Here is a 22,371-nt window from a genome sequence, read left to right on the forward strand (position 1 = left end):
CTGACCGATCTCTAAGTGGTTTCACTGCAATGTGGAACGCCGTTCGGACTCGGCTATAAAAAGGAGGTCCCTTATCATTGAGCTTAACATTGAATCGGGCAGCACTCAGTGATAAGAGAGAAGTTCACCACTGTGGTATCACAATGGGCTGCCACTATACCTAACCTAACCTAACCTAACTGACCGATAATTAGCATCACGCCAAAAGAGTATTCAGGCCAAGTAAAGAACGCATAGACTCTATAGATCTTCTCTCTAACAAATTTTTATAGTCCGCCGCATAATCGGCCTTTTATTCTAGAAGTATCGAATGATTCGGGAACTCACCCCGAGAACTCGCATGGACAGAATGGAAAAATTAAACAAAAAAAAATGACATAAGATGAAAACACGAGGCTTGACTTTTAATGAATTTGAATATCGTTTTTAAACTGATCTAAGTCCCAAATGGCCCATTCCGACATATCATGCGACAACCAATTGCGCCCTTACCACCAAATACGAGATGCAGCCAAGTCTACTTTCCAGTAGACTTGGCCACCGCGATTACCAAGACCCACCGGGTTATCCTCAGATCTCACATGATACCAATTATTATGACCGATATTCTCCTAAATGCTACAGACCCTATTGCCCATAAATGTGGGTGGATTTTTCCTCAGCCAAGACAAAACAATGCACTATGGGGCCAATGGTCAGTTTTTGAGGCAATAAATCACAGGAAACAGCTAGACCTTTAAAATGTCGTACAGATGATTATAATGTATTCTTAAGACTTCAGTAAAAAAATTAAGACATTCGGGCAGTGCCACGCCCATTTCCAGTACTGGTATTAAAGTGCTTCTCCAGGTGGAGACCCCTGGAAAATAATTCTTGAAATTTAGCGATAGCACTGCTCTGAAATGAAATCCTGTTTTAGACGAAATCAGCTGATCCTTATGTAAAAGGATCTCCTGAAACAGAATGACTGCCCATTTTGTCCCATCATGCCTAGTTTTCGAGATATCCCTGAAACAAATTTTTTCTGACATTTTTCATAAATAAAGAAGATATCTCGAAAACTAGATGTGATAGGGCAAAACGGGAAGTAAATTCGGATTCAGGAGATCATTTTACATAAGGATCTGCTAGTTTGGTCTAAAGAAGGGCTCAAAAGATGATTTTTGCAGAACAGTGTAATTGCATCATTCTGTGGGTGATAACATTTATTTATCAACTAGCTCTAACGGCCATTTTCATGTAGCTCCGTTAGGCTTTAACTGCCAGTTAACAGAAAGTAAATTGCAAATATCTTCTCTCCGGTTAACTTTAACTGAAAAATTTTCGTCAGTTAAGTTCCTAACTGGCCTATGGAATATAAAGGCAAGATTACAGCTGCGTCTATAATACGGTTTAAAAGTTGGTTAGTTAACGGAACACTAACGGAGCTTTATGAAAATGAGGGTAAATTGCAAACTAATTTATATTAATACATTTCAAAAAATTACTTTTAAAATGAATCAATTTCTTGGTGTGAGTGTTTAAAACATACTGGGTGTTTGGATACAATATTCAAAATTTAATCAATCTAAAAATAGAGAATTTTGTTAATACTCGTATATACAAAATAATTGGCTTTTGTACAAAATTCTTACTTGAAAATTTTCTGTTTCATCAACTTCTAATTCAAAATTAAAATGAAATGGATCCTCTTCGTAATCTTCAGAATCTGAAACATCTTTATTTATAGCTGCACTTGACGTACTTGGCAGTTGATACTCAGGCATATCCGGAATTTTTAAAAGAGAAATAACATCTCTTGGAAGCTGCAAACTTCTCTTTTTTGAAAGACGATTTTTCAGATATATACTTGATAATAACGGGTCTGAAGAATCCAGGGCCCTGTTAAAAATATCCATTATATTATGCTCCCTAGAATCCTTTCGTGCATGCTCAATGCGGTCCTTTTTGTAAAATTTATTTCTCGCCTCAGATGCATTTTCACCAGCACATCCGAGAGGTACGATTGACGCTTGCAATATTTGGAAAGAATGTGCTAAAATTTTATGCAAAGTCGCTGACATTGGGTACCACTCGTAATGTTTAAAATATATCTCTGCAGTTTTATAGCAAAATTGTTGCAAGTGGTCGGCACTTATTTCAAATTCAGAGTTAATTGTGATAAGAATTGTATGTAAATGTTTTAAAAGTTCGATATTAAAGTTGGTTATAGAAGAAAGTAATTCCGGATTAAAAAATGATTTTCGTGCCGCATTACCGACATTCGTGCACCCGCTCCTATTGCTTTTCGGCTTGTGGACATGAAGGCCCATTTTTTGCCAAAATTGTTCTTGAATTTCGCGCTTTCTCTTTAGCATAAGAACTTTCTCCTCAGCACTCCGAATTTGCCATTTTTTAATATTAAGTCTATATGAAAGATTAAGGACAAATTCAAAACATCGAATCCAGGCGTGTAATGGGCTTATATCACATTTTAATGCATTCGATTTGGGCTGAAACACCGATGAGCTTAAATTTTTTATTGACAAAAACTGTTTTGGATTTCCACCACATATCGGACACGACTGAGTACTCTTTGTTTCCGTAAGTACGTTCAAAATTATTAATTTGTTTTTTTCACTGTCGTCATAGAGTTTTCATAGACACGTCTGTTGAATTTCGCGGAAATCCAGTTGGTAACATTAATGGGTTTGCTATCATTTTCCAACCAAAAGTTAAATATATCCAAATTTTTAAGTTTTACGTTATCTGAAAATAGATTTTTATAAAATGGTGCAGATTGGAGCAGCTAATTTTTCCAAAACCTAATAGTACACATTATTACCTTTCTCCACACATAAATTTTTTCACGGATACGCTCGGATAAAGAAAGTTCTACTCCACAGAACATATGGACGACAACAAAAACTACACAAAATAGACAGCACATGTGACACAAAAAACTATTCATCAAATCAATTTTTTTTTTCTTAATTTAATCACATGTTGCTTTACATACCTTTACAAGTGTATTCCATTTTACAAATTTTTTATAATTTTAAAATTTTTTGCTTGACGGCCAAAATGACTTTGTTGTTTGTTTATTGTTGAATATCAGAAAATGTAGCAAAACAAAATATGGCAACTTTGACTGCTCGGCATGTCATCATGAGGTGTTACCTGATTTTAATATTTGATATTTGGGTGTTTCAATGTGTTTTATGTAAAATTCCGTTATTATTATTTTTAAATAGTTGACTTAAAAAATTGACTTTTTGCCTCAAAGACCTGTCATTGGCCCCACAGTGCAATGGTTGAATCTGTCCAACAATACATCTTACTAAACTGAATTCCAAACTCACGAATTATAGTCTTCACCAATTCTACAAAAGGAGTGAATAGCACCACTTTTAGCAAGAGGCTGGTTATAGCCTTCGTAGGTATATTTTAGCAACTATATTCAATTTCTTTTTTTTCATGTTAGTCTGATACTGAAACAGGCGATTAACGTCCAAATGCATGATATCTCAATTTACAATTAATTATTATTCGAGCTTTATGGACAAATTAGATTAAGGAACTTGATCAATAGAACTATTGAAAAGAAAACGCCAGATACAAATCTGTACACGCCTAGACTGTACATGTTTCAGTTCGGGCGAATGAACTTTTCCTCAGCATTTAGTATAGATTTGGCTGGCATAAATAACTCAATTTTGGGCCCTTCTTATGGAGAAAATATTTGGGAATTTTCCTCTTACACATTGATTTCATTCTGTGATTGCTTCTTCCTAAATTTTAATCTCGAAGTTCTTACTAAAGTGGTCCGATAAATAAGTAGGTAGTCTCATCGCCTGATGCAAGAATATCGCAAGAGAAATTTACTATCGTGTAATATAATCTGGGAAATGATTACCGCCAAAAATTTTCTATGAAATCGCGTTTTTCAAAGAGGATAAAGTGATTCAATTCCACGATCTTGTACCTGCCGATTGCGCCAAATATGTCAGACAGTTGACATTTGAAAAGATCGCGTTGGCCATACCACGTACAAAATTTTGGAACTGTCAGCTGAGATGGATTCTCGGTTTGCTCCATTCGCGAACCACGATCTTGTACTTGCAGATAGCCGATTGCGCCAAATATGTGAGACAGTTGACATTTGAAAAGATCGCGTTGGCCATACCACGTACAAAATTTTGGAACTGTCCGCTGAGATGGATTCTCGGTTTGCTCTATCCGGACAACAAGCGCCAACCAGAGATCTTTTTTTGACTCTGTTTCTCCCTCATTTCGTGACAGTCGGCCAAACATGGATCCACCGATGTACACACGGCTTCAAGGAAACGGATGCAGTGGGTTGCATCCGTCGAACATGCTCCGACGAAAACTTTCCCATTGAGCGCAGAGATTATGCCCACCATTTTTTTCCGAATCACAAAGGATTATACACCTCGATAACCTGTAGAAACTTATGACATTCAAAGGGCCACATTAATTAAAGATTTCTCTAAAATTTTCCATAATCTTTTATAGACTATATACGAAACTAATATTTCGATTCTAAACACAGTGGTCCAATTAAAAAAAAAAAAAAAAAACAAGCTTTCACTATTCTTATCGCATAGTGGATTAGCAAATCGAAATCGGTCTCAGAGATCAAGTAGACTTGAGACAAAACGCGGGTAGTTTCCCATACCACGACACATTACACAGGCCACTACGTAACCATTAAACGATTGATTCTGATAGTGATAAAGCTACAATACTTTGGAGGCTGTTTCCATAGCCAATGATTAAGAAAGAAAAAGTTTCTTCGTTATAAAAGGAACAGCATTCAAATCAGTACAGTATCACAGTCTAAGGTGGAAAAACGCTTCTTGGGAAAAGGCTTCTAAATCTTTGTGGAGAAAAGTTATTTAAATTTTTTTGTGTTAAAACCTACTTTGAAAAAATCTTAGTCACACCATGTCAGCTATGAAGATGGATTTAAATAAAAAGTGTTTCTTCGTCCTGAGTGGAATCAGCAATCCTTTGGGCAAAAATTTAGCCGTGGAAATGTGCGGCCGTTTCCAACCAGAATCGCAAATTTTGCTCATCGACTCCAATGACGAAGATCTCCAAGAAGTTCGCAAAGAAATCGAGGCCTTGAACAAGAAGATCCACGTTTTTTGCTGTAATTTAAAGGATTGGCAGAATGCCAACTCCACATTATTCCACAATTTACTTGCCACTGTACTCAGCCTCCATGAAAACAACGAAGTAGTAGAAGAAGGAGGTGTTAAGCAGTTTGAATTGGCATTAATCGTTCACAATGAGGGTACAGCCGCTACCCATATGCTAATGGAACCCCAGGATACCGATATGTGGCAAACGTTTGTCCATCAACATCTAAACGCTCCTGTGGCTCTCAATCAAGAATTTATCCATTGCAAGTCCCTGAAAGGTATGCCTAAGTTAATGGTCAACATTAATTCGAGACTCTTGGTACAACCTTTGGTCTTCAATACATTGAGCTGTTCATGCAAGAAAGGACGAGATATGTATTTCCGTTCTGTGGCCGCCGAAGAGTCCCATAACGATGTGCTTGTAATAAGCTATGCTCCTGGCATTTTGAAGACTCATGAACCTCAATATGACTCCAATAATAACGTAATCGATGTAGCCGATGTTTTGGCTGATGATGAAGAAGATGCCAAGCTATTGCAACTGCCCAGAGTTGAACCCAAACAGTCAACCCGTAAACTCATCAATATCTTGGAAGAGATCTCTTTTATTTCCGGTCATGATGTCGACTACTACGACACCTATGTTTTATGAGTAGTACTGTATAAATATTATCAGGAGCTACAGTCTGACTTAGTAACTGATAATATTTATACGATTGAGCATTTACGTTACCTAGACTTTGGAATTGTATTAATGGGCCTAACAAGAGATAATGATTTTAACGATGCAGACAACTATGATGATGAATTACTATTAAATAAACTACTTAATCTTTGGATTTTGCTCACCACAACTATTGAGCAAAATGATGAAAATGAAAATACTAAAAAACTTGTCGTTTTTTATTTTTTTTTTTTTTGGGATTTAACATAGAAGTTGTTTTATACTCAACTCCTTAAAAATAAGACATATGTTAGTTTTATATCTTGGCAAAATTTTCTATAGAAATAAAATTTTGACAAAAATTTCTATAGAAATAAAATTTTGACAAAATTTTCTATAGAAATAAAATTTTAACAAAATTTTCTATAGAAATAAAATTTTGACAAAATTTTCTATAGAAATAAAATTTTGACAAATTTTATGGAAATAAAATTTTGACAAAATTTTGTAGAAATAAAATCTTGACAAAATTTTCTATAGAATTTTCGATAGGAATACAATTTTGACAAACATTTTCTATAGAAATAAAATTTTGAAAAAATTTTCTATAGAAATAAAATTTTGACAAAATTTTCTATAGAAATAAAATGTTGACAAAATTTTCTATAGAACTAAAATTTTGACAAAATTTTTTATAGAAATGAAATTTTGACAAAAATTTCTATAGAAATGAAATTTTTCAAAATATTCAATAGAAATAACATTTTTTCTATAGAAAATTTTGACAAAATTTTATAGAAATAAAATTTTGACAAATTTTATGGAAATAAAATTTTGACAAAATTTTGTAGAAATAAAATGTTGACAAAATTTTCTATAGAAATAACATTTTGACAAAATTTTCTATAGAAATAACATTTTGACAAAATTTTCTATAGAAATAACATTTTGACAAAGTTTTCTATAGAAATGAAATTTTGACAAAAATTTCTAAAGAAATGAAATTTTGACAAAAGTTTCTATAGACATGAAATTTTGCAAAATTTTCTATAGGAATAACATTTGTGCTATAGAAAATTTTGACAAAATTTTATAGAAATAAAATTTTGCCAAATTTAAAAAAAAATAAAATTTTGACAAAACTTTATAGAAATAAAATGTTGACAAAATTTTCTATAGAAATAAATTTTTGACAAAATTTTATATAGAAATAAAATTTTGACAAAATTTTCTATAGAAATAAAATGTTCACAAAAATTTGACAAAATTTTCTATAGAAATAACATTTTTTCTATAGAAAATTTTGACAACATTTTTTAGAAATAAAATGTTGACAAATTTTTCTATAGAAATAAAATTCTGACAAAATTTTCTATAGAAATGAAATTTTGACAAATTTTCTATAGAAATTACATTTTTTCTATAGAAATAAAATTTTGACAAAATTTTCTATAGAAATAAAATTAAAAAAAAAATTTTCAATAGAAATATAATTTTGACAAAATTTTCTATAGAAATAAAATTTTGACAACATTTTCTATACAAATAAAATTATAAAAAAATTATCTATAGAAATGAAATTTTGACAAAATTTACTATAGAAATGAAATTTTGACACAATTTTCTATAGAAATAAAATTTTGACAAAATTTTCTATAGAAATAACATTTTTTCTATTGTAATAAAATTTTGAGAAAATTTTCTATAGAAATAAAATTTTGACAAAATTTTCAATAGAAATAAAATTTGGACAAAATTTTCAATAGAAATAAAATGTTGACAAAATATTCTATACAAATAAAATTATGACAAAATTTTCTATAGAAATGAAATTTTAACAAAATTTTCCATAGAAATGAAATTTTGACAAAATTTACTATAGAAATGAAATTTTGACAAAAATTTTTAAATAGAAAATAATTATTCAAGATTGAGATCGTTTTTATACCCTGCGCCACACTGTGGAACAGGGTATTATAAGTTAGTGTATATGTTTGTAACACCTAGAAGTAGACGAGATAGACACATGGTGTCTTTGGCAATAATGCTCAGGGTGGGTCCCTGAGTCGATATAACCATGTCCGTCTGTCCGTCCGTCTGTCTGTGAACACATTTTTGTGATCAAAGTCTAGGTCGCAATTTAAGTCCAATCGCCTTCAAATTTGGCACATGTTCCTAATTTGGGTCAGAATAGAACCCTATTGATATTGGAAGATATCGGTTCAGATTTAGATATAGCTCCCATATATATCTTTCGCCCGATATGCACTAACATGGACCCAGCAGCCAGAGTTTAATACCGATTTGCTTGAAATTTTGTACAAACATAACACTTAGTCGTATAGTCAAGTGTGCAAAATTTGATTGAAATCGGTTCAGATTTAGATATAGATCCCATATATATCTTTCGCCCGATATGGACTTATATGGCCCCAGAAGCCAGATTTTTGACCGAATTTGGTTGAAATTTTGCAATAGGAGTACAATTAGTAGTATAGTCAAGTGTGCAAAATTTGATTGAAATCGGTTCAGATTTAGATATAGCTCCCATATATATCTTTCGCCCGATATGGACTAATATGGTCCTAAAAGCCAGAGTTTTGGCACAATTTGGTTCAAATTTCGCACAGGGAGTAGATTTAGAATTGTAGCTATGCGTGCCAAATTTGGTTGAAATCAGTTCAGATTTATATATAGCTCCCATATATAGCTTTCGCCCGATTTACACTCATATGATTACAGAGGCCAATTTTTTACTCCGAGTTAGTTGAAATTTTGCACAGGGAGTAGAATTAGCATTGTAGCTATGCTTGCCAAATTTGGTTGAAATCGGTTCAGATTTAGATATATCCCCCATATATAGCTTTCGCCCGATTTACACTCATATGACCACAGAGGCCAATTTTTAACTCCGATTTAGTTGAAATTTTGCACAGGGAGTAGAATTAGCATTGTAGCTATGCGTGCCAAATTTGGTTGAAATCGGTTCAGATTTAGATATAGCTCCCATATATATGTTTTTCTGATTTCGACAAAAATGGTCAAAATACCAACATTTTCCTTGTAAAATCGCCACTGCTTAGTCGAAAAGTTGTAAAAATGACTCTAATTTTCCTAACTTCTAATACATATATATCGAGCGATAAATCATAAATAAACTTTTGCGAAGTTTCCTTAAAATTACCTCAGATTTAAATGTTTCCCATATATTTTTACTAACATTGTGTTCCACCCTAATGCATTAGCCGACTTAAATTTTGAGTCTATAGATTTTGTAAAAGTCTATCAAATTCTGTCCAGATCGAGTGATATGTAAATGTATGTATTTGGGACAAACCTTAATATATATAGCCCCAACACATTTGACGGATGTGATATGGTATCGAAAATTTAGATCTACAAAGTAGTGCAGGGTATAATATAGTCGGCCCCGCCCGACTTTAGACTTTTCTTACTTGTTTTGTATGTATTAGTTCCTTTTATTCTTCAATACTTCACAATTACGTTGAATTGCTTCATCAGGAATAAAATCAAAAAATCTAATAAAATGAAAATTTGACAAAATTTTCTGTAGAAATAAAATTTTGACAAAATTTCTAAAAAATAAAATTTTGGCAAAATTTTCTATACAAATAAAATTTTGGCAAAAGTTAAACAATTGATTTGAGTGCAATTAGCAGGGGTTATTTTGGCATAGGGAAAGTGTACACCCAGAAAAAAGTGCCTTCGAAACTAAAGGAAAAATTTTTCATCAATATAGTTTATCCATTTTATTTCCATTAAGGTAAAATTTTGTGAGAAATAATAAAATTTACTCGTTTCAGTAAGAATATCCTATACTGTAAGCAGTTAGGAATAGTTCATTAACTAGAATAAGGCATGGAATTTTACTCATGCTATTTTCTTCGCTGGGTATAAGAATTTACTACTGAACAAGAAAATTTTATTCACCGATAACATAGCATTCGTAAAAATAAACAAAACCCGAACTAAAACCAAGTTTCCTCAAAATTAGTAAAATTTCTTATAAAATGATAATTGCGACTTCCTTTATAATAGAAAGTTTTTCATACATACGAACAACACTTGGCATAGAAAAATATTTTAGTTCATTCGTACTAAGAAGTATGCAATCCTTTCAAAACTTAAGGAAACACACTTGTTAGAATATAGGAAATTTTCCTATATTTCTATTGTTACCTGTAATCGATACCTGTCATCGCAATCGATGTGTTTGCGCGTGGGTGTAATCGATATGTTTGCGCGTGGGTTGTTTTTTTTAGTTGGAATCGCGTTGTTTTGGTATACGGAGAGATTGTTAAAAAATAATATTGTAAAATAATATAATAAATAACAAATAAAATATATAAAATATTTATTATTTTAAATTAGTGAGAAAAATTTTCGTTTTTTGAAAATAAATCTATCAATAGCTCCGTTCGAGAACCCCATAATTTTTGATAATTATCACAAATTTTTACTGGAAGTCGTTCGTTTACATCAAAAAGCCAGCAAAAGAGAGTCAGAGAGAGAGAAAAAATGACAGTTCTAGCTTAAATATTTTGCAAGTTTTTGCTAGAGATTTTTTCTCCAGTAAAATCTTGCAAAACCTACCATTTGTAAGAATCAGCTGTTCATTTTGTAAACAAGTTATTTAAAGATACACTCTTTTTGCTGTGGTCAATGTAAGTTTTAACAAAACTTGTAAGTACCAGTTATAAAACCCCGGACAAATGGAAATTACTACAGAACATTCGATTGGGGATGGTACCCACTCCATAGAAATGCAAGGTAAATACATTAGCTTTTTGAGTTATTACAAAGATAATTATACAAAATAATTAAAGGACCTGCAACTGCTGTGTTAGCCACCGTAATGCTTTTAATGGAATCATCATCATCGGAGAGTGAGGATGAGGAGAATGAAATTATTATACACATGTTAAGAAGGGAAAGCAACATCTTCCATAAAGGCATGGCTATATTCCAAGAAAAAAATAGGAGAAATTCGATCAAATCATATATAGAAGAAACAGTTCCAAAATATAATAACGTCGAATTTCGTTCCCACTTTCGAGTTTCACGAGAAATTTATGAATCGCTGACAAATCTCTTTTCCAAATGGCCCCACTATGAAATGCTTCGTTCCGATAAACGAATTCCAGCAAATGTTCAAGTTTTATGTTTTTTATGGTTTGCTGGTCATGAATCTTGCAGTTTTCGAGATCTGTCTGATCGATTCAATATGTCCCTTTCAACAATAAGCGCTATAATAAATAGGGTGTCTTTGTTTTTTAGCAGTTTGAGTCCAGAAATTATACGATGGCCGTCAGATGAAAAGAAGGAGGAATCATCTAAATACTTTGCAGAGAAATGTATGATACCAAAAGCTATAGGTAGAACTTTGTACAGTTTTGTTTTTAAATTATTAATCCAATGTTTCCAATTACAGGTTGTATTGATGGTACCCATGTAGTCATTGACCCACCAAAATCTGGAAAAGATGAATATATTGATAGAAAAGGGAACGTAACAGTTTGCTTACAGGGAATATGTGATGAACGCAATAATTTCATAAATGTATTTGTCGGATATCCTGGATCATGCCACGATAGTTGGGTTCTGAAGAATTCACCAATATATAACAAGTTACCGTCATATTGTGGAGGTTGGACATGTCTACAAGTTTAGACTTTCCTTAATTCTTTATTTTCAGATTATTATTTACTAGGTGATTCAGCATATCCTTGCAATAAATACATCATTACACCTTACAAGGACAACGGGCATCTTAGAAAGGCTCAAAAAGAGTTCAATATGAAACTGAGTACTGGTAGAATTAAAATTGAACACTCATTTGGAATACTAAAGCAACGATTCCGGCAGTTATACTACTGCAAATTGCGAGGAATGAGAAAACTTTGCCATTTTATAAGAGCCTGCTGTGTTCTTCATAACATTGCTAACGAAGATGGTATGCATTTTGAGCCAACTGCATTCCAGGAAGAGGAAGAAGATTTTATGGATGATTATCCAGATAACGACAACATTTCGCGTGGAGATGACGTGCGAAACGCAATATCAAAATCAAAACAAGATGTACTTACTACAAAGAATTAATTTTAATTTATTTAACTTTTAATTATAGTTCTACATTTAAAAATATAGTAGGTAATCATATCGACTAGAGAATACAGCAATCCCTCGATTTACGTCGTTAAATTTTTTGTTTTATCTACCTTATATGAATATTGTTTTTAAGAACTCTGAATCCAAATCTGCATTTGTTTTTTTTTTTCTATCAGCTCGATTTTTCGAGATATACCGTTATGTTCAAAATTAAGACACTTCCGCTATATAAATTGGAATAACTTGAAAACAGTTCAACATATTAAATTAAAAAAATCAGAAAATCCCTAGCAATATTCTCTTTTAGCCGTCTTTACATTGTTTTTCAATTTTTCAAGTAGTTTTGGAGATATCGTTCAAGGAAAGACGGCTAAAAGAGAACATTGTTAGCGATTTTCTGATTTTTTAATTTAATATGTTGAACTGTTTTCAAGTTATTCCAATTTATGTAGCGAAAGTGCCTTAATTTTGGCCATAACGGTATATCTCGAAAAATCGAGCTGATAGAAAAAAATAAATGCAGATTTGGATTCAGGGACCTCAAATTACTAAAAATTCACTATAAATTTCAATAAAACGAGGGATTACTGTATTTATTTCACATAGAGTAATACTATTTATTTTTATAGAAAGAAACATTGTTTGCACTGTTAATTATTTTTTGTGAATATTTCTATTACAAAGACGAAATAGAAAAAAATAAAAAAATTCATTTACACTGAAAATTATTTTAAAACTATTTCATTTCACTAAATAAAACATATTTTGTAATTTTCATGTTGTATTTTAAATTTTAGAAATATGGTGAAAATACCAAATGTTCATTTTGGTTAACTAAACTGTAAGTTAGAAATTGATAAATTAAATATCTTGGAAGTATTGATAAACAAATTATTTTTTCAATATGTTCACTAGGGTTTCAAGCAAATCCACTTTCTTCTTCTCCAGAGCTTCTTTTCGTTCGGCACGTTCTTCTCTTTGTTTCATACTTTGTTCTAATGTTTGTTGTAGAATTGCATCACTCTCTTCTCTTTTTTTTGCATGTTCTTCAGACATGTCTATGAATTGTTGAAGGGCTGTTTTCCGTTTTCTTGATGATGAACTACATGGATCTTCGAAAAATATAAAAAATATTATAACATGAAAAACCTGGTTAAGTGGACCCAAGACTCAAGTCCGTATTGCTACGGGCTTGCTGGCATTGTGATCTATAAATCTACATCTAAATTGAGAAACAAATTAGTCCTGGACGGTATCGTTTTACTACCAATAAATATTACAATAGAATGATGACGCATTCAAAGAATATGTATCGACATTGAAATTTGTTATAGGATCACATTACACTCAAAATCTACATTTCAGATTTGAAATCTACTTTTTATAAGGCAAATGACAGTTGAATCTAGTAAAAGTGGATTTTGAAATTGTAATGTGAATGAGGTATTAGAATAAATAATAACAAAACGTCATTAACCGAATTATTTTCGAAATAGGACGATTTTTTCCGTGTAAGGCGTACCCTTAAAATTCCAAACGAAATTTTTGTACCTGTTTCAGTTATATTTGGGCCTTCTATGAGTTTTTAATCCGCCGAAGACACTTCCGCTTCACTGTCGAGTACAAAATCTGGATTTATAGACTTTTTTTCCTGCAAAAGATCGTCCAATTCGCTGCAAAACGAAAGGACATAATGGTATTAGATTCTTAACAAACATGTGCATGCATTTTTTAATTTACCTTTGATAAGGGCACGTCTGCCTATTCCGACCAGTCTTAGAGTTGTAAAGTTGTGTGCGTTTGTATTTCCGTTCCAAACTGAAATACTTGGTTTCCACTTGTTGAGAATTGAAATTGTATCCAAGTGAACACAATTCTTCTGAAATCTTTATCCACATTTGTTTTTTATTTTTTAGGCTGGCCGATTTTCCCACTTTTGGCCGTAATTCTTTCACTTTGGATATCAAAAATTTTACTGCTGGCTCAATCCACACGGACTTCCCGGTTCCTTCATCGTCGTTGGTGCAAGTGATGACTTCATTTTCAACGTGGAACTCTTGGTGGGGGTAAAGAAAGTCATCTTCACTCTGGGTGAAAACTACTTCCTCAAAACTATCACCAGCAATTTCGTCCACCACATTTTGCTGGTATTCCTCATCTGTAAAATGTCCGAAAGTTACATTTTCTTGAATTTATTTATTTCTTGTATCATACTTACCGAAAGAAATTCTTTTGTATGTTCCCGGTGAGCAAATTACGTCCAATTTTCTTTTATTCATTTTTCTTGGTTTACGTATTTGAAACATATAATACAATCACCTGATCTGTTTTATTTGCAAGTTTTTACTGGATGGCGTTCGCGTACTTTTTGTGGCAAGAGAGCAAAAACAAAGCAAAGAGAGTAAAAACGGTTTTTACTCTCTTGCTGGTTTTTACTGGATATTTTTTACTGGAAAAGTACGCGAACAAACCTAATGTTCGTGATGGTATATAAAGAAAGAAAACACCAGCAGAATAACAACCCTTTCATTTGTCTTCATTTTGGAATCTTCAATTATCAGGTAATATTCAGTGACGCTAACCTTTTATTGAAATTGTAAAAGGAGGACAAAATCGTTAGGCAGCAACTTATGAAAAGTACAAGAAGAAGAAAAAGTGCGTTTTACAGTTGATAATATCACATGGAAATTGGAAACAGCGGAATAATAAACTAATATTTCAAGGAGATTCGATGCTGTTGATTCTTAATAAATATATTCAATGTATTAATAAAACATGTCTTTTATTGAAGATAAAATTGCTCATATAAATAAATAAAATTGTATTTAAAAACGAAGGTAAGCAGTTCTAATTATGAAGTAAAAGTTTTACCACAAATGTGTAAGATTTGTCCAAAAGAATGAAAAAATTTCAATAAAATCATTCCATATATGAATTCAAATCAGTTAAATTTTTTCATTCTGTAGTATAGAGGTACATAAATATAGGAAAATGTTAACTAATATATGGAATGCATTATAAAGGGTGATTTGTTAAGAGCTTGATAACTTTTTTTTTTTAAAAAACGCATCAAATTTGCAAAATCTCATCGGTTCTTTATTTGAAACGTTAGATTGGTCCATGACATTTACTTTTTGAAGATAATTTCATTTAAATGTTGACCGCGGCTGCGTCTTAGGTGGTCCATTCGGAAAGTCCAATTTTGGGCAACTTTTTCGAGCATTTCGGCCGGAATAGCCCGAATTTCTTCGGAAATGTTGTCTTCCAAAGCTGGAATAGTTGCTGGCTTATTTCTGTAGACTTTAGACTTGACGTAGCCCCACAAAAAATAGTCTAAAGGCGTCAAATCGCATGATCTTGGTGGCCAACTTACCGGTCCATTTCTTGAGATGAATTGTTCTCCGAAGTTTTCCCTCAAAATGGCCATAGAATCGCGAGCTGTGTGGCATGTAGCGCCATCTTGTTGAAACCACATGTCAACCAAGTTCAGTTCTTCCATTTTTGGCAACAAAAAGTTTGTTAGCAGTGCATTTTTCGGGATGCATGGGCAGTTCTTGAACGGCTTCTGGTTGCTCTTCACTCCAAATGCGGCAATTTTGCTTATTTACGTAGCCATTCAACCAGAAATGAGCCTCATCGCTGAACAAAATTTGTCGATAAAAAAGCGGATTTTCTGCCAACTTTTCTAGGGCCCATTCACTGAAAATTCGACGTTGTGGCTCGTTAGTAAGTCTATTCATGATGAAATGTCAAAGCATACTGAGCATCTTTCTCTTTGACACCATGTCTGAAATCCCACGTGATCTGTCAAATACTAATGCATGAAAATCCTAACCTCAAAAGAATCACCCTTTACCTAATTTCTACGAAAATCACATCGTTCAAACAAATAAAAATGTCTTTGGCGCTATACGAAGTTCAACTTTCTTCACAATGGGTTCATTTTAACTTAAAGAAGGGGTCACTTTTTTCTGGGTGTAATATTTGTACAAAACTTTACTTAAGCAAAGCCGATAATCGAAATCCTTCTTTTTCGGGAAGTTTGAGTGTAACTTACATTGGGGTTAGTGAATTTCTAAAAAAAATAATTGGCTGATAGTTTTGCTGCAAGTAGAGGATGCTGATGAGGAATGTCCCTCCAACAGTCTTCACTGAAAAAACAGTGAACCCACCAGGAAGAAAGCTTTCGGTTAATTTTAGAAAATTTTGAATATTTGTAGAAAATTTTAACTAAACAGTATTACAAACGTTGGCATCACGCCGATATCATAAAAATAATTCAAAATTGCAAGAATGTCTTTAGTGACATACGAAGTTCATGATGGACGCCTTTTTGGTAAAATTTACAAATTTAAAGAAATTCTGAACTATTTTGTGGAAGACACGAATTTAGTTAATCTTTATGCTTCATTTGAGTATAGTTTTTTCCTCGGTTTTAGTTAATTTAACTAACGTAAACAAAAAATTATTAGAGTAAAGGAAACTTTCTCCAAACATAATAATTTCATGAACTAAAATAAAGTTAAATTGGATTTAGTGAAATAGAGAGTTCACTTTTTTTTGAGTGTTGAAGTCTATAGGGATTTGCCCAAATTAATTTGACAAATATACTTTTCTTTTGTTGGTTAAGCTACTCTTGTAGTTTAGTCAACGCAATGGTTTTAAGCTGAAATCAAAACAACAAATATGATTGAAGAACAAACCAAGAATAAAAAACAAAAGAAATATAATTTTGACAAATTTTTCTATAGAAATAAAATTTTGGCAAAATTTTCTGCAGAAATAAAAAATAAATCTTCATTACAAATGATCTGCTAATATAAAAATTTCTTTAAACTTAAGTTTATAATCATTGCTTCAAAATATTTTTTATTTAATTTAGGACACAAATTTTGAAAATGTGCGTCCCTCCGTTAAAGTCGTATGTCTTTGCTCTTAGGCAAATTGTCCTTAAAGTAAAGAAACACATTTTTGATTTGAAGAAATCGTCCTTAAATTGACTGAATCTTTAGATCTAAGATAAAAAAGCTTCACATATAGGTTAGAACTTATTTTGATGAATTAGCATCTTTGGTCTTTTTTTAAATAAAGAAAACATTTTTACTTTGTAGTATCCGGTTTTATTTGGATTTTCGAACCGGTAGTTGTTTGTACTGAATAGCTTTATTAATATACCGCGAAAAGACAATGAAAATTCAATAAATGAGATCTGATTCTAATTTTAGTTCTATTGATACTATATTTAAAGCCAGACATGTTGCTAAAAAATTTCTTTATTTTAAAAAAGCCACATCTTTAGCTCAGAATCAAAGAATGAAGCCGCCGAATCGCGCCTTCGATTTTAACCGCCTCCAATCAGTTTTTGCCAGTGGACGCCGCCGCCGAATATGTCGACTCATCTCGTCTCAAATGTAGCCGCCTAGTAATCCAAAATATTGATTTACATCCGAAAAATGTATTAATATTTATTGTAGTTTTTGCAAAAATAGACTGCCGCAAATCTCTCAACGAGATGGCTGGCCATAGGAACATACCGGGAAACTGCGAAGCAGATGTGTTAGCAAGGCTAGGAACTACCTTACATATTCCAGGGGAACTAGAATCTGTTGGTATGCCTCTGGCCACCTGCAAGGTCTTACTGCGTGAGAAGGCTGTTATGATGTCCAATATTCGATGGGAGAATTGCAAGGGTTGTAACGACACCAAGCAAATATGGCCCCATTTAAACTTAAACCGCACACTACACCCTCAAAAAAAATCGCTTCTTTAACATATGTTCCAAACATATTTTGCAGGAAGCCCATATATTATTGCATACTGCCGAAACATTAATATGTTTGTTTTATGTGAACATATTATATGTTTGGAAGCATTTTGAGCCAAACATATTATATGCTTGGAAGAATTTTTCCCAAACACGATTGTGCTCATTCCCTAACATACTCGTAATTTTCACTTCCACGAAATTTTTTAGTTATTGGCACCTTTCTCTGTAATACAAATAATGTTGAAGAAATTATTCACTTTTATAAATTTTTTAAATGTTACCTTTCGCCTGCACGGAGAATCGAACCGAGGACCATACAGTTTGTAAGCCAACACACTATCCACTGGGCTACGTAGCTGTTATAGTCACCAGTAGATAATTATCGTTTTAAGTTACATTTATATAGCATAGTTTGCAGCGCCCACGAGCCCATGCAAACATAACATTATTTAACAGAAACATACATTTGTTTGCCACGTGGAGCAGTGGTTAGCATGTCTGCCTTGCATGCAAAGGGTCGTGGGTTCAATCCCTGCTCCGACCGAACATTTTTTTTTGTTTTTTTTTTTTTAATTTACACATTTATATTTATACTATATTATTTTTTTTTTTAAATGAAACTTCGAAATGTGCGTTATTAAAGATTTATAGTCAGTAACAGTGCTTGATATAAACGAAATTGACTGATTTTTGGATAAAATATTATTTTTTATTGCAAAAATAACAATCTTGTAATAAAAAACTGTTTTTGTACAAAACTTTAAAATTTGGAAGGAATTCAAAAACTAACAAAAGAAGAACGTGGAGTCGAGTATAAACATACATACATAATTTTGTAATATAAACATAAATTTATTTAGGAGTGAACAATTTTTTACTAGCATTTAACACCATCGCTCTAAAATTCCTTTTATTTTTCTTTAATAATTCATTTTAAAGAAAATAAACTTTTTAAATTGTTTTAGCTGTAAAAGTCGAACTTAATGCCTGCTTTTATATTTGATGGTGTCCGTCAACTCCTCGTGGACTACTTTTTAATAAAGAGAAACTAAAATTTGTTTTTTTACATTTTACTGTGTAATTTTTCACTATTTCCTCCTTATTTCATTTTACCGTCCAAACTCTAAAAAGAGTATAGTGCCCTTTCGTTATTTTTATGAAGACCCCTGATTTCTTTTAACGAACCAAGAAAAAAATTGTGCCCATAATGCCAAAAAGGTTAAACAAAACACATGTCCACACATACATAAAATGCTGCTCTCAAGGCGAAAACATAAGCTGTTTGTTTTTCAAATGTCTATTCTCTTGGTTCAGAATGTATATTCTCTTTATTCAAATTAAATAATATTTAGACTTAAACATATCAAATTTGTGGCCTTATCATAAAACAGTTTTCCGAAACAACATACAAGCGGTTTCACAGAAATTGTTCTCTTTTGACTCTTTTGCTGTGTTATATTGATATCTTTCGTCAACTCTCCCGGTTTCCATCTCTATTTCTCTCTATACTCTCTCTGTCGCTTTGAATAAAATATCACAACATATGTATGTTTAGTTGAAATTTGTAAATTTATATATGTTTGTATTCAAACATATGATTTTTATGAAACATTCATGCCCCAAACATAATATATTCTAACATATTAACATAGATGTCCCAAACATTTAGTGTTAGTTTAGGAACATTGCATGTTTGCACTTAAATATATTGTGTTTTAAAATTGTGCCCGAAACACATTTTGTTTATATCGGAACATATGAAAAACATATATTTCTAAGAGTGTAGATATGCTAGTGTTCTCAAGGCGTCAGATAGCCCTCCTGATATCTGCTATAACTGGTCGCTGATAGGCGAATTTGCAAAAACTATAGGTGCGAAGTATAATGACTATTGTATAAGCTGTCATGATGTGAAGGAAAAGGAATCAATTAAACACCTCTTGTGTGAGTGTTCTGCTTCTTGTGTAAGGCGTAAGCGAATTTTAGGAGCATATAGCTTTAGATTACTGGCGGACCTGGAAAACGTTAACTTAAGCAGTTTGTTAATGGTTTTGGAGCAATCTGGTTGGTTCAACAAAAGTAACTAATAGAGAAGGTTCAGTGGTTAAGACTAAAAGTGGCCATATGTAATAGGTACTTTTAGTTAAATGTGGTATCACAATGGACTGAATAGTCTAAGTGAGCCTGAAATTTAATCGGGCTGTCACTTTAACCTAACCTACCCTGCTCCACTTTGTAGATCCACATTTTCGATACCATACCAAATCCGTCAAATGTGTTGGGGGCTATATATAAAGGTTTGTCCCAAATATATACATTTAAATATCACTCGATCTGGACAGAATTTGATAGACTTCTACAAAATCTATAGACTCAAAATTTAAGTAGGCTAATGCACTAGGGTGGAACACAATGTTAGTAAAAAAATATGGGAAACATTTAAATCTGAAGCAATTTTAAGGAAACTTCGCAAAAGTTTATTTATGATTTATAGCTCGATATATATGTATTAGAAGTTTAGCAAAATTAGAGTCATTTTTACAACTTTTCGACTAAGCAGTGGCGATTTTACAAGGAAAATGTTGGTATTTTGACCATTTTTGTCGAAATCAGAAAAACATATATATGGGAGCTATATTTAAGTCTGAACCGATTTCAACCAAATTTGGCACGCATAGCTACAATGCTAATTCTACTCCCTGTGCAAAATTTCAACTAAATCGGAGTTAAAAATTGGCCTCTGTTGTCATATGAGTGTAAATCTGGCGAAAGCTATATATGGGAGCTATATCTAAATCTGAACCGATTTCAACCAAATTTGGCACGCATAGCTACAATGCCAATTCTACTCCCTGTGCAAAATTTCAACTAAATCGGAGTTAAAAATTGGCCTATGTGGTCATATGAGTGTAAATCGGGCGAAAGCTATATATGGGAGATATATAAATCTGAACCGATTTCAACCAAATTTGGCAAGCATAGCTACAATGCTAATCCTACTCTCTGTGCAAAGTCTCAACTAAATCGGAGCAAAAAATTGGCCTCTGTGGTCATATGAGTGTAAATCGGGCGAAAGCTATATATGGGAGCTATATCTAAATCTGAAACGATTTCAATAAAATTTGGCACACTTGACTATACTACTAATTGTACTCCTAGTGCAAAATTTCAATCAAATTGGGGTAAAACTCTGGCTTCTGGGACCGTATTAGTCCATATCGGGCGAATGATATATATGGGAGCTATATCTAAATCTGAACCGATTTCAATAAAATTTGGCATACTTAGCGTGATATATATATACGACTGAGCGTGATGTTTGTGCAAAATTTCAAACAAATCAGAAAACAACTTTGGATTCTGGGCCCATATAAGTTCATATCGGGCGAAAGTGATATATGGGACCTATATCTAAATCTGAACCGATTTCTTCTAAAATCAATAGGTTTGTATTCTGCCCCAAAACAGAAACTTGTGCCAAATTTGAAGTCGATTGGACTAAAACTGCGACCTAAACTTTTATCACAAAAATGTGTTCACAGACAGACGGACATGGCTAGATCGACTCAGGGACCCACTGTCAGCATTATTGCCAAAGACACCATGTGTCTATCTCGTCTCCTTCTGGGTGTTGCAAACATATGCACTAATTTATAATACTCTGTTCCACAGTGTGGCGCAGGGTTTAAATAGCAGTTTATATTTCATCAATAAGTCAATAGTCGGTAATCGATATTTCGATGTGTCATAAATGATTAACTTATTATAACCTTATGTTGTTCGGTATAATAACCAAACAAAATTTATGGTGGTTTATAAAGGAAATGGTTCAGCAAAATTCTTGTATAACCGGAAGTGAAAATTATAATTTTTTGTTTTTATAGCAATTAAACTACCTGTCATACGTATTCTATTATATTTATGAGAATATTTTCAATGCATATTGTTAGGGGCACATGGTCATAAGTTGTTTAACAAAGAGAGAAAATATCAATGTTTAGCACAAACTTCTTATTTGTGATTTGAAAACAATATATTACGTAAATTCAATTTTTAAAATTTATCTTTTTTTAATTTTTTATTTATCGACTTTAGGTATGTATTATATATACAATTTAGGTGTACGAATTTTCCAAATGCGAATTTTGACCAAGTAGAAAGTGAATTTTTCTATATTTTGAAGAAGTAAAAAACTTGATTTTTTGAATCTGATTATGATTTCCAATTTATCACAAAAACTTTCGATTTTCTTTCTGCTTTGTTTAAGCGGAAACAATGATTTTTTGTTCGTAAGCATAAATAACATTGTTTCAAAAAATTTTGTTTATATAAAATTAAGTTTTTTTTAAGACCTACACCCTCAAAAAAATCGCCTCTTTAACATATGTTCCAAACATATTTTGCAGGAAGCACATATATTATTGGATACTGCCGAAACATTAATATGCTTGTTTTATGTGAACATATTATATGTTTGGAAACATTTTGAGCCCAAAAATATTATATGCTTGGAAGAATTTTTCCCAAAGACGATTGTGCTCATTCCCTAACATACTCGTTATTTTCACTTCCACGAAATATTTTAATTCTTGGCACCTTTTTCTGTAATACAAATAATGTTGAAGAAATTATTCACTTTTATAATTTTTTTTAAATTTTACCTT

At 32.3% G+C, this 22,371-nt stretch overlaps 2 protein-coding genes and 1 long non-coding RNA gene across 3 annotated transcripts; 1 reads left to right on the plus strand and 2 right to left on the minus strand.

Moving 5' to 3' along the window:
* Positions 1 to 1,691: 1,691 nt before the first annotated feature.
* On the minus strand, positions 1,692 to 2,949 carry LOC142230708 (uncharacterized). Its single transcript, XR_012720781.1, has 2 exons — positions 2,825 to 2,949; positions 1,692 to 2,748 (listed from the first exon to the last, which is right to left on the minus strand). It is a non-coding gene; the product is annotated as an uncharacterized LOC142230708 (long non-coding RNA).
* Positions 2,950 to 4,817: 1,868 nt separating this feature from the next.
* LOC142232243 (sepiapterin reductase) lies at positions 4,818 to 5,945 on the plus strand. Its single transcript, XM_075302979.1, has one exon. It carries the CDS (start codon positions 4,948 to 4,950, stop codon positions 5,797 to 5,799), a length of 852 nt encoding a protein of 283 aa, XP_075159094.1. The 5' UTR covers positions 4,818 to 4,947; the 3' UTR covers positions 5,800 to 5,945.
* A 6,579-nt stretch (positions 5,946 to 12,524) lies between these two features.
* LOC142232244 (uncharacterized) lies at positions 12,525 to 14,402 on the minus strand. The gene is made up of 4 exons (XM_075302980.1): positions 14,159 to 14,402; positions 13,681 to 14,098; positions 13,492 to 13,613; positions 12,525 to 13,052 (listed from the first exon to the last, which is right to left on the minus strand). The coding sequence occupies exons 1-3, from the start codon at positions 14,244 to 14,246 to the stop codon at positions 13,526 to 13,528; spliced, it is 594 nt and encodes a 197-aa protein (XP_075159095.1). The 5' UTR covers positions 14,247 to 14,402; the 3' UTR covers positions 12,525 to 13,052; positions 13,492 to 13,525.
* Positions 14,403 to 22,371: the final 7,969 nt, after the last annotated feature.

The sequence above is a fragment of the Haematobia irritans genome, chromosome 3 (genome assembly GCF_050003625.1).
Source record: "Haematobia irritans isolate KBUSLIRL chromosome 3, ASM5000362v1, whole genome shotgun sequence".
Classification (NCBI taxonomy): Eukaryota; Metazoa; Arthropoda; class Insecta; order Diptera; family Muscidae; genus Haematobia; species Haematobia irritans.

Excerpts from the sequence above, each read along its gene's own strand:
- LOC142232243 (XM_075302979.1), top strand. The coding sequence starts at position 4,948 with ATGTCAGCTATGAAGATGGATTTAAATAAAAAGTGTTTCTTCGTCCTG.
- LOC142232244 (XM_075302980.1), bottom strand. The coding sequence starts at position 14,246 with ATGTTTCAAATACGTAAACCAAGAAAAATGAATAAAAGAAAATTGGAC. Across the intron at positions 14,099-14,158 it reads ATACAAAAGAATTTCTTTCG|ATGAGGAATACCAGCAAAAT; the intron begins GTAAGTATGATA and ends GACATTTTACAG. Across the intron at positions 13,614-13,680 it reads CAGACGTGCCCTTATCAAAG|CGAATTGGACGATCTTTTGC; the intron begins GTAAATTAAAAA and ends TTCGTTTTGCAG.